Below are 13,640 nucleotides of genomic sequence, written 5' to 3' on the forward strand. Positions count from 1 at the left end.
CTTAAATTGCAAAACTATTTAGGAATGGAGTCTTTGTTTGAAAAATAAATATTTAACTTGTATTAAAATTCGCGATACATTTTTTTATTAAATTAGGTTGCGACAAAACTATGTTCTGTCGGAATGACTTCATGTGAGTGTTTAAATCTGGCAGATGCTAGTCTTCTCCTTGCAACCGTGAATAAGGTCATTCATATGTTTAGTAAAATCTACATAAAATGATTCCATAACAACTTACTAGTTTATAACTCAACAAGAGTATGATTCTTTTCATTCATCCAAATTTTGATTTTTGCCTGGATTTGAAAAAATCGCGATAAATATTTTTTTAATAAAGCTAGCGCATGCATTAGCATATGGAAAATTTCTCTAATTTCATCAATAAACTCTCAAAATTGACGATGATTGAGCTAGTGTGTCTTAAAAGCTAACAGTGAATACGATAGACTAACAATTATCACATCAAAGCATTTGCTGACGAATCATGCAATGTATGTGTTATATAACTAATGGTTTTAAACCACTTTTTTTTACGTTTTTTAATATTAGTGATATTGATAATACACTCCAACTTCTTTCATTGCAGATTTTTTTATCCAGAATAGTATTCCTAACGCCCTTTAAAATATCTTATTTTGTGGTCTTTTTTTAATGCCAGTGTATAAAATAGTGTGTTGGCACCACTTTTGGAGCCCATGCCTTTATTGAACCTTTAAAAAGATGAGTGGTGTAAGTCGCTGACTATATACCTGAAAGACTTGGACTCCAATCTATATGGACCTTAGTTTTTTTCAATTTCTATTGTATCTGGGAGATCAGAATTAGTGATATAATTATGATCGCGAATGAATAAATAAAATCGAGCTCGATCGTACATATTTCGTACTGAAAATTATCTAATAATAAGCTACTTTAGCTCATAGAGAATATCTTATATGTATTCAACAAAAACAAAATAAACAAAAAAGCAAAAAAGCACGTTTTTATCTAGAATATAGCCTATAAATCTTGATTTTGACTTTAATCAAGTATATTTTTTAAGATACGAATTTGTCTATTAGTTGGACTGCAAGAGTTGACTGTATTGAGTATATTTAAATTAACATCCAAAGAGTAGCCCTTTATTACTTCATTTGTTGATCTAAATCTGAAACATCTACCGACACATTCCTAATTACCACTATACGAATTTATGACGTCATTTGACAGAGGTATTTCAGGATATTGTTTCCTCTGTTGTCGCACGAGAATAACTTTGAACATTTCAAGGGCATACTGTTTGATCAGTGTTTCGTCGATTGTGTGAGCGTTTTTAGTCTTTGCGATTATAAAGAAGCCTGACAAAATGAGTTTTATTAAGTTCTTAAACCAACCTTTACTTGATGAGTGGAAACACCCTTTTTTTGTTAAGCATTTCTAGAGTTTACTGGTTGCATTTTTGTATATGAAAATATATATCTACATATATTTATATATATACAGATTTTCGAGAGCATCTTTGTTAAGAAAACTCGAATTTCAAGTATTATAATACTCACTGTACTAACTTTTCATTGGCATTTTGTTTTTTTACATAAATAAATGCGGATATAACAATTTATAGAGTCGAGAAGCGACTCACACTTCTCCTATAATTTGTCCATAGCTAACATGGGGATGTTTACCCTACATTTTAGGTATAATAAGAAATTGTGTATTCATCGTATTTTGCTATTTTAAAACTGTTTATTCTGTACCTAACCCGTACACTCAACATGCTCCCATTCAATGGCCGACGTTACATGCCGTGTATGTTTTTGTGCGATAACTGAAACAAAAAGTCGGGAGGAAGGGCGGATATCTCTACGTCACATGTCGTCACATGGTGGGTATTTATGGAAAATGGGACAAGGCCGGGTGGGAGCCGGTGAGTTTTAAGTACGTATCGAGCAGCACTCGAACCGGGAGCCAGAAATGCCCTGCGCCTACATAGGACATCAGCTTCCTAACTAAAACAACATGAAAAAAATATTCAGAAAAAAATCGAAGCTCTCTTTTGCTGAGAGTATTATGTATACTAGTGAATACGATGTCGACATATTTGGCTTTTAATTAAATCACATGTGTTTGTAGATATGAATAATGTGTAATACACATGTGAGAAGAAATTGGATTATATGTATGTCAAAGAGGCAATATTGCTCATTTCTTGGTCAAAATGCGATAATATCAAATGTATTTTTTATACTAGATCTAAATACAATGTATATTCCATTATAGGCCCAAATAAAGTTTTGCTAAACTCCATATAAATATTGCTGTACGTACCTACATACATATGTATATGAAATTCTATGAAAGTTAAAGTACTATATTTTACGATCATGTAAACATATATTTTGCTTCGTTGTAATAAACACCACATAGACAAGTATTTTTATTTCTACGTAGTAATTTTCAGCACGCGACAAGCCGTTAATAGTTTAATGTTTAATTGAGTTGTTGTTTTATTGAACTAGCAATTATCAAAACACTTTGGAATACAACATGAATTTTACATTTTATTTAGGTCAAACGGAATACGTGCGTTATTCACAAATTCATTATAAAAGTACTTCTCATCATCGTTATCTGTTATATATAATATAACAGAACCTTTCATCTGGTTAACATTATACGCACAATTTTACTTATTCATTACATTATTATTTTATTCATTAATTTAGGAAAACGTAGGAAAATCCGCATGAATTTTTTATTAATTGCTTTAAATAATAAACGAGATTTAATTTTTTCGAAATTTTCCGTTCTTCGGCTTCCTCATGAATGAGATGAAGCTATTTCCGTCGACCGCTGATCTAAACGGTTCATTGATTTAAGTATTAGCCCAAACCATTGAGGTTGAATTCAAGGTAGAAAAGTTTAGATAATATTTAAGTTGGCCAAGCGTAAAATTACTAAAAATATAAAATAATATTCGGTTAGCAAGCTACACGGCCATGTTTTGATTACAAATATATGTATCTCAAGAATACGTATTGACATTGCTATTGTTTATAATAATTACGATATTTTGAGATGTGTAAAGTAATAAGTAAAATAAGAATACAAACAAAGGAGATAACACCTCTCGTGAAATATTTACTTACTATGAAAGTCTTGTTCCAATCACTTGATAAGTAACAACCTAATATCAATAACTTAATTTATACTATTGCTATATACTTTCGTAGTTTTAATTTTCAAGTTTTATTATACTTATCGATTTTTATTCATATTCCAGATATTCAAGAATTTTATGAACTAACGCTTCTCGATGACTCTAAGTCGGTATCACAAAAAACCGCTGAAACGATCAAGATAGCCAACAAATGGGAGGTCAGCTCAGAAGTTGCGGCCTTACAAGAAGTGAGTACGATCACAGTAATGTGGGTAATTATAATCATCTATCATGTGCATATCCGTATCTAGGAGAATAAGATTTTCATACTCATAAATAATCATTTTCATGAAAGATTCCATCAGTTTCAATCCATTAGACGTCGTTAGATGGTAGGTAATTTGTGTCCTTTATCCATAAGTGTGTATGAAGTTTTATACTGCGTTTTTTATGATTGTATGATTGCATAAGTGAGATTACTGGCTGGAGTTCTAATATCATTGCAATTTGTTGGACAAAGTTTATAATGTAAACATACATCGAAAGAAATATTTCAATGGATAATTTGAAATATGTGTTTATATTTCACTACATATAAAGTATTTTGTTATAGGAAAAAGCAGCGATAACATAATTTAATACGCTCATGTAAAAATTAGACAAATATTAGTCTCCTCATTTCCTATGACATATTCATTTGTAAAGTCGCGTCTGGTTTTGACATCCATATGAGTTAATTTTTGATGTCTAAATATACTAGAAAGTGATTTTATACAAATACGATTTACTTTATTCAACAAATTAACCATAATATCTAAAAGCTTATTAATTTTTTTTTCTTAAAATAGCATGTTTTACATGTTTTTTTTTTTATATAACAATAATGCTTTTAATACTAACAAAAATATTATATCTACCAAAAAATATATATTTTTTAGAATAGAATAAAATATTAGTATAGTTACCTACGTTTCAAATGGCATGAAATATTTTACTCTCCCTTATAGATTAGTATCACTATTTTTAAGTATCAAATACTTTTATATTTTTTAAGCATACATTACTCATTCTCGTTGATTAAATTTAATTTTATGAATTAGGGTTGCATTAGCATATTTATAGATATGGCATAAAATAAATTAAGTATTATATTATATATTTTATAAGTTATCTTTTAATTATATCTCAATGTGGTCAATGTTTTTATTTCTCGTTATTTATATTAACGCTTTTTTGTAATGCGTGCTTCGGTTATGGAACTTTTGCACAAAGGCGTTTTTCGACTTTCGGTTGAAAGATCTTATAAAAGCTTTAAAAATATATAAATATAAAATTTAGCGAAAGTCGCCTTCGTGCATTGGCACCGTTATTTGTTCGCAGGCTTTTCCGGAGTTTTTTGACGAAAGTATCGTTGACAACTTTAAGGACATCCGCTGTGACACGTCTGAATATGATCAGCAAGTTAGTCGTATTAATTTATGTTTATTTATAATGTCACATCCAATTAAAGGTAGGTGTAGGTATAGCTATAGATGCTAGTCAAAACGCCATGCTTATAATATATGAGCTAATATAAAATTAATATTACCAAAATATTTAAACAATTATAATTTTATTGTAATTTTAATATTATAAAAATATGTTTTAATTTAAGTTGTATTATTATTTAATTATATTGCATAATCTACTATCAAAGCTTTTGCTGTGTTGCGCTAGATGGCAACACGCCTGTAGTTTTATATTGCTAAAATAATGTATCTGCTTGGCTTTTCTGAAATTTAATTATAAATATGTATGTTTAGTTATAGCATCCCAATTGACATTTACGACTGCATGAAATAATACAGTTTATTTTATTTATTAACGTTTTCTTTTCACTAATGATAATAAAACGCGTAGAACGTGGAAAACGTTTTAGGGAAACAAACGTTCGGAAAATTTATACGCTATCGTTTATTTTATATCAATATTTTTATGACAAAAACGAATCAATTTGTTAATCGAGGACGAAAATACCTTACCATTTATTTGCTAATAAATCTTTTTCATGTCTAAAATTTAATTAATATCATGAAATCAATCAACGTGGAATTTATTTCTCGATTGACTTTATTTATTTAATATTAAATATATACGTATAAAAATTATATTACCTTAGAAATAAGCGAGACACCAGTCGTTTTCCAGTCTATTTTCGGATTCATTGATTCACGCGAGATCCGAGTGCCGTATTTTATTTTCGGAATCGTAACTTACCTGCCTATTTTCGAAATATGATGTTTATTAAAAAGCAAATTGGGCGTTTTTGTAAAAATATACGTATCCAATTTGTTACATTTGCGACGAAACATCCCATGTTATTCGATATGATGTGTGTATCATACGTCATACGACATGAAAAACGTACATGGATGTTGGGCTATTCGTATGCATCATTTATTCAGATTCTATAGAAGCTGATAACCCAGTTGCCGTTTTAGCACATTTCATTGAATGGTATCGAAGCTTTTCTTTGCAACTTTATGGTGATAGATACGTAGATGTGTAGTTGAATACGCTAAAAGTGTTTTGCCGAAAGAAGTTTCAGCTCAACCCTCCGTTGGTCGACATGAGATATTTATTTTTGTTAAATTTGAATCATAAAAATGGTTTAACGATTAGTTATGTCTACATTAGGATAACGCATATCTTATTACAACCGTATATTTACAATCGATACTATTTTTTATTATAAGTCTAGCATAGTAACACTAAATGTGTTAACCAATGCGTCACATATCGGTTATAACACAATATATCATTAGTATATGTTATGCTAGTTTCTAATACCACGATTTATATTAAAACTGCAAGATTGAAGTTAGTAATAACTATGTTTACAAAATTCGTTTAATCGACTAGATTCTGTTTTCCTAGCCATTCCTAATTTTACAGAGCATCGATGTTTAATTATAATATAATCTAGCTATATTGCTAAGCAGCAATATAAACATGTAAATAAATAAGTAAAATCATTTATGTATAATAAATAATAATTAAACTACATAAATATTTTTTATCCACATATGAAATAAAAAGAAAATCTCCAAGAAAAGCTTACTATGATACCACTTTAAGAATAAGAATATGTAAACTATTTATAATACAGCTTTGATCGCTAATTTTACCCATGCGTCTTGGATCAGTTTTTATTGATAGCGTAATTTTATTTCTGATGTTGGGAGTCAAACTTCTAATTTTGGGACAATAATCAAGAACTTTCAAAATTATTCTTTGTGACTTTTTTTAAAGGCATTTTATCATTTCTGCATTTCAAGTCTCATATCTACTTAGCCTTTATTTGGTAGATGATATTTACCCACTCCTTTAGTAATTTTATGTATTTTTTTAAACAAAAAGTTACATAGATTATTTTTAAATTGGAAATAATGGCTCTCGTGCTATTATAAAGCAATATATTGTTTTTTTTCTTGGTGCACATATTTGTGTATAAATACACAAAATAATGTTTTACATATTTAATATACAATATTTTAAGGTAATCTCTTAGTCTGATTTTTGCTGAATTACAAAAAGTTCTGCTCCAGAAAACGCCCTTTCAGAAGGTCGGTTCGAAGGATTCCAAATTTATTATTTGTAGTGGCACTCTACTTCATTCTATAAACAATTTCTTTCCAGAATCTTAAGTTTGGACCTCAAGTCTTGAGCCCAGACGCTGCAATTCCATTGGAAACTATTTAATTTTAAAGTATATATCATTTATAATTTTTTTTATTGCATCCTGTAACTGCTGTTTCATTCTCACTTGTTCAATTGATAAGAAAATTAAGAGTATCCAATATATGACGTTTCAAGTGGCTCTGAAATTTGTAATCTATTATGTTTTTGCACTTTAGTTAATCTATTAAAAAAATAATTTTTTACATAATAGTTTTAAGAGTTGATACTGAAAACATGATATAGTAATTATTGGCATCAAATAAATTAAGATATAATAAATATTTCAGTGCATCGATTCGATTTGTTTGTCTTAATTTTTCTGTACATTTTTTAAGGTCAATTATCATGTAAATTTAAGCTCGGTCAATTTCTGGAATGCGAATTATAAAATTGCATAGGCTGATCAGTCTTTGGAATCATGTCAACTATATTGTAAAGGTTTCAAAACTTCAACAATTTCTGTCATTTTCGTTGAATGTCACAAAAAAGTTCTTTAAATCTATAATTCCAAAAATCGACTATTCCACCTGATTTTACAATCTATACAATAAAGTTCTATTTCGTGCTATTTATAACCTATTTTTGTGCATAAAATTATCTTTCCAATAAAGGCAATACTATGGCAATTAACACGATTTTTACCTGTTTTATTTCATTTTAGAGTTCTATTACCTCTATAAAAAACACCTTTATATCGCTGATGATTTTTAGACCTTAAACTGGTTATTATAAAAAATCTTTCTCCATTCCCAATTTTTTTCATAAAGGTCTTTTTGTAAAGGACTTCTGGAAATGGCGAGGTAAATTCCATAAGCGATGCACAATTGGTGTTCTGGCGAGACAGGTTTTCAAACGCGTACCATGACGCGCTTTTGCATCTGTTACAGTATAAACTATAATATATCATTATTTAATGAAATACGGTACTCTTCCAGGCGTTCAAAAAATCAATCATTAATTTTTAGAAATTATTTTCTAAGAGCAATTGAATTTCTAAGTCAGCAGGCACACCCAAAATAGGATACAGTGTCTAATATTTATTTTTCCAGTTCCTGGCAAAAGCCATCCACCTGGGTATTTATTTATTTTTTAGGGAAACAAAAAAAAAACCTGTAACAAAAAAAGGATGTAACATATACTTTACAGAATAAATTACCATAGACATGGTTGGCAATGCTGGTAAAGTTTTTTCTTAAGGTACTATAAAAGCAGACAATTCATCTAATATATTTATATAGATTAAACATCTCTTTAGATTTTATTGAATTTTTAGAAATTGCAAATCATAAAAGATTTATCGGTAAAACACTTTAAATCATATTCAGAAAATCATTACGACCAACGTAGGGTTAACCATTTTTACACTGCCTCCCTCAACCACCCTTTAGTCACCTACCCCGATTTAGATGACCCTCGATATGCCCAAACGTTTATCGCCACCCTTAATCGAGCATTCTCACAATTTCAGAACAATGTGTCGAGCCTGCGCCTGTCGCCGCCCCGCGAGGTCGAGGACACCGAAAGAGACGAAGAGCCGATGGTGAGTTTTTTTTACAACCCCATCTCCCGTACTTACCCCACTGAGTAGCTTTAATACCACGCGATGTAATCGTACTTGCGAAAGTTGCATGTAGGCTTTGAGTACGTTCAACGTGTGCGAACAGTCGAGTCGAAACGTACGTGTGTGTGCGAGTATGCGTGCGAGTGTGCGTGCGTGTAGCGTTGTGGGTGTGCGTCGTGGGTGTGCAGGGCCGCATGTACCATACAACTTGGGTTAATAGCGATACTTCGTTTTTAATATGAAATACATATAGTGAAAGGATGGGACTTCTGGTTTCGACAAATTAAATTTAAAATAACTAATGTTCACATTTTAATAAAATGATTGTATTATTATATAGTGACTTGATATGATAATATAATCAAAACCTTACTTTTAGATAAAATGCAATAACGAATGATAAAAAAAAATTCTGATGTGTATTAGGATGCAATAATTATAAACCAGAAGGATATATTAGTGGTTAATAAATTATGCTTAAATCCCAAATGGTTTAATTTGAGATATTAAATTTTTAATTCAGTAGAAGGTCCCATATTATAGTATATACTGATAGTACACTATAAAAAATGATGATTGGAATATGCCATTTGGCACACACGGTTACGAAGATATATTATTTTTAAAGATAGGAAACCACTCGAAAGTTATATAGAGAACGAAAGGATTCTAGTACGCCTCCCTATATTTAGAAGTGTTTGTGTATAATATTACGTTCTAATTAAGAAAAAAATACTTACTAAAAGATAAATCATTATCGCGTATCTCTGTTTTACTTCATTGTTATTAATAACGTATCAGATATCAATCTGATTTTAAAATTGAGCAAGCGCGATTGCTGAAAATTCGTAATACGGCAATGAATATTAATTCACTTTGGTGCTCTGAGCGAAAGTAAATTAGTGTTTTATAAAAAATCCAATATGAGTCAATTTGTCGCCCTCGGAAAACGCAACCCCTAGGGGGGCCGCATGCATAGCATGGCAACCTGATATTGAAGCAAATGAACGACGTCGACATACTAGTTTTAAAGATAGATCGTTGCAAAACGTTGCTAGCTAAACAGACACAAGACAAAGACGTAGATACTCGAGAGGAAAATTCTGAAAACAAGTATTTAATTTTCGTGTACGTGTATAAGCGAGGTCGAGCGTTTGAATAGCGCAAATCTGCTGAATCGCAACTGATTTAATTATATCGGCTCTGAGCTGAGAAAAGCTGGAAAACCGAAGGTAAAGAGAGATATATGTTAGATCTACATAAATACCTTCAGAGTTTAAAAATGTCGAGATACTCGAGTATATACAGCAATATATCAAAATAATATAACTACTTATTTATTGTGAGTTATAAATTTGTAAAAATTAATGTTCCTAGTTAATTAGACTGTAGCGCTGTAATTGAATCGAAATATTGCTGTCACGTATGTATTTTTTTTATCAAAAACTAAAAAAGTTTATTAGTAAATATATATTATAGACAGACATACAAAAGGGTAAACTTGAGAATTTTAATATAAATAAAGTAGTTAAATAGTCTTTTGCTTATTATTTATTTTCTGTGAGCTTACTAGATGTAGTTTTAAATGCCATCTTTTACGTAACGAAGATTAAAATGTTTTGTAGATGATCAATACCGAGAAAGATAAAAGTAAGGTGATGATCTGAAAGAGAAAGATTAATTAAAATTAAGAACTTAAGAGCCACAGTTTCAAAAGCACATATCTTAGGAAAATTGCACCACAGGTGAAGACGATTTCACTTTTCTCTCTTCGTTGAAACGATTGTGGTGCTATATTGATTATTAGATATTGTGATGGGCATCCATTCATTATAAGAAATGTAAGAAAATCTCGTCTATGTATACATACTTATGAGTATATTCAAAACCAAAGTATCGCTATCCCATCAACTTTTCCAATTTGCGACCCTGCACACGTGTGCGCGCATGCTTTTCCGTGTTTGTGTTTTCTTTTTTATTTTATTTTTGGTGTGTGGTACGTCGGTTTCAGTGTTGTACACGGTCCCGAGGCGTCCCCGCCGGGGGGCACTTGCACGCGGACTCGAGCCACGCTTTTCATTTTTTTATATATACTAAAGCCAGTCACTGTGTCACAACACCACACCGTGCAACGGGCAGATCAGTTACGCACACAGAGTTCACCTGACACCGGGTCGGTCATCCGGTCGGTCGACCGGGCCTGATCCGCGTACTTTTTACACGTACCACGTATTATATTATGATATGGCATTTTTATTAATTTGTGTATGTATTTGACGAAATGGAGCAGTCGCTTGAGTAGGCGGCTAAGTTATCATTGTTTTACGTTATCGATAAGAGTTCATTGTTGTGAGAGGTATGTATAGAAAAAACGGGTCGAAAGTGGCGAACTGGGTCACTCGGACACTAAAATGCCCACATTGGAAGTGTGTATTTACTGTGTTGAATCATGTTTTGGTTCGATGCGGTTGCGTTGATGCAATGTATTTTTTAGAATAATTAAACAATTTAATTTTTGTGATATCTATGCTTTAAAAAAAATTAGGTATGTATCTAGCAGTAAAAATTCTTTCTTTATGTTTTCACGAGTGGGGAGCAGTTATTTTGGGATATACATATATATTGAAAATTAGAGAGATATTCTAAGTGAAGATATTGGTAAATTATAATACATTTATACCACCCAACATAATCACAATATACCTTAATGGATTTTATGTGCATCTTAGGTTATAGGCGACAGTTCTGGAAAATGTTTCAATTAGAAAGCATATAAAGCACTAATTATGGATACGATATCGTTATCAATGTCTCTTTTCATAATAATTACTGTATGTACTTTATGTATCATATACTTTAATGGCAACGTTCAATTAGAAGGCATATAAAACACTACTTAGGGGAACTATATTGTTATTAACCGTGTAAAAATATTCGTTTACATTATCAATATTTTCTGAATATATCTTTTACATGCGGAAGTTTCATTATAGTAGCAACATCGATCCTCTAATTTGAAACATGACAAAGCAAATTGCTCGAACACTCCGTTCCGGCCCGCATACGAATGACGTCTCTCTTCGGGCCGGCCTAATGAAAACAACGTAAAAAATATATACTTTGTGTACCAGGCTATTATATATTTTAAAACCTAACTGCATCAAAATAACTAGATATGAAAAATTATGTTTGTTTTTTATTAAAATATAATTGCATCAACGCAACAGTATTTGTTTATGTTATATTTATTGTCAGATATGTATATAAATATATACATATTTATTGTAAAATTATAAGTATGGTTCTTTTATGTTTTTGTTACTTATTTTATATATGTACGATACACATGTATTTTGTAAACATAAACAGATTTGTAATTGAATCTTGGAATATATGTATGTTCTTAGAAGTCTTCAGAGAGCCTTATTTATAAAAATGTAATACATACATATATTTATATACAATATTCATGAGCACAGTATTGATTATTGTATTACGTAAAATATATAAATTCATTTCAACCTACGTTTTTTTTATCGTTGAGATCAGTTTTTTCTCAAAATGTGTCGTGCTGCTGTGCCCTCAATTAGTGGTATAAAAATATATGTACCCAACTAGTACTGATTTTATTTTTATTTCTTGTGATTGTTTTATAATATGTTTTATATGATATTTGTTGTAGGATGTAAAAATGGTATTATTAATATACTATCATAGATGTATTGCATCATATAATATATTAATTTTAAATAAAAAATGAGTTAATAATATAATTTATTATAACCAATTACCATCTATTCAATGATATGTTTTTATTTTATTTAAGTAACTATGACTAGCAATCAATCGTTTTTCTAGAAATGAAATAATTTGTCATCGATAAGGTACCATTCTCCGTTGATTACTCACGCGTTGTTTTTTCCGCTTTTCTGTTAAATTTCGCTTTACGTTATCGCCACTTTAAGAATCGATAGCGTAAGTCGAAAGCAATTCAATAATGCACGTTACGCCGATTTACAGTTGAGAATATCACACGGACGTCACGTGATTCATTGAATATTAAATTGCATTTATATATTAAATCATGTATATGCGCAGGATAGGACAGGCGATGGTGGAAACGTTGACAATATTGTTGTTTAGAAATCGATTTTTGTACGAGGAAGACACGAATGCTATGAATTAATGATATTTGAAGAAAGCTTCGTTCATATTGATGTATGTATGTATTTTTTATATGCAGTCAGAAAGAATTTATTACATTTTTTTAATGATAATAAGATAAATAACACGTGATGATTTCTATCGCAATCAGACAGATACAATTCAATTAGATTTCCGTATGAAATAGATTAAGTATAGGAAAAGCAACTTACGGCCCGTGGGCCGTATCCGGTTTCATTTAGCTCGCTAAGCATATTTTTTACCTATATTCGAACCGACTAGTATATATTGAATTTTGTGCTTTTAGCCGGACTGAGTCTAATACTAAATATATCTCTCCTAAGCTTCGTCTTATTATAACTAATTTGGCTTGCGATTAAAGCTAAAAATAAAAGCCTGAAAGGATGAAAAGGATGACCACTTATGTAGGTAATAAAAAATGTAATAAATTCCTTTTAAAATTTGACAATAAAATTACCGTAGTATATGTGAAATTCAATTTATGTTGATTAATTATATAGCGAATGTAGCTATTAATCTTTATGACGTGAGCTTTTTAAGTCGAGATCTTTATACAAAAATCTCAGGCGTTTTTCTCATACGTTTGACAAGCGCTGATTGCTTTTTAATCTTGAGAGCTCTCTCGCGACTTTCTTGATTAAACATTTTCATCACACTTTCTCTGTGCAAAAAAATACGTGGTTTTTATAGTGACTGTGGTTATATGCCTGTATGAATGTTTTTGAAGGGATATTTTATAATCTGCGAAAGCAATCGGAAATTAAGAAGCGAATCGATCAACGAAAAGGAAATTATGGTAAATCGAAAATTGGGCATGTCAAAATTAAATTATAAAGTAAGTCAGAAAAAAGAAAATGCTAAAAATAAAGTTGAAAAAGTCGAGTTATTGTATAATCTTTTAGAGACCGACCGAAACTTTTGAAACTGGGTTCATTGCAAACACAAAGTAATCCTGATATATTTATGTATATGAACCAAGGAATAAAATACGTTTTGCATAGTAACCCTATAATTTAAATACGAATGTCTTATATT

At 30.5% G+C, this 13,640-nt stretch overlaps 1 protein-coding gene across 3 annotated transcripts in view; it reads left to right on the forward strand.

Moving 5' to 3' along the window:
* The window catches only part of dlg1 (MAGUK family member discs large 1), a 58,588-nt gene that overhangs the window by 24,378 nt on the left and 20,570 nt on the right, over positions 1-13,640 (forward strand). For 2 of the 3 annotated variants that reach the window (XM_088201097.1, XM_088201098.1), the window contains exons 3-5: positions 3,263-3,387; positions 4,520-4,600; positions 8,328-8,399. In XM_088201097.1, coding sequence (XP_088057223.1) covers positions 3,263-3,387; positions 4,520-4,600; positions 8,328-8,399 — 278 coding nt within the window. The remainder of the gene's footprint in view (positions 1-3,262; positions 3,388-4,519; positions 4,601-8,327; positions 8,400-13,640) is intronic. The other variant, XM_088201099.1, reaches the window with a different exon arrangement.

The sequence above is a fragment of the Plectrocnemia conspersa genome, unplaced genomic scaffold, assembly GCF_051122295.1.
Source record: "Plectrocnemia conspersa isolate PC_06_02 unplaced genomic scaffold, ASM5112229v1 ptg000013l, whole genome shotgun sequence".
Taxonomy (NCBI): Eukaryota; Metazoa; Arthropoda; class Insecta; order Trichoptera; family Polycentropodidae; genus Plectrocnemia; species Plectrocnemia conspersa.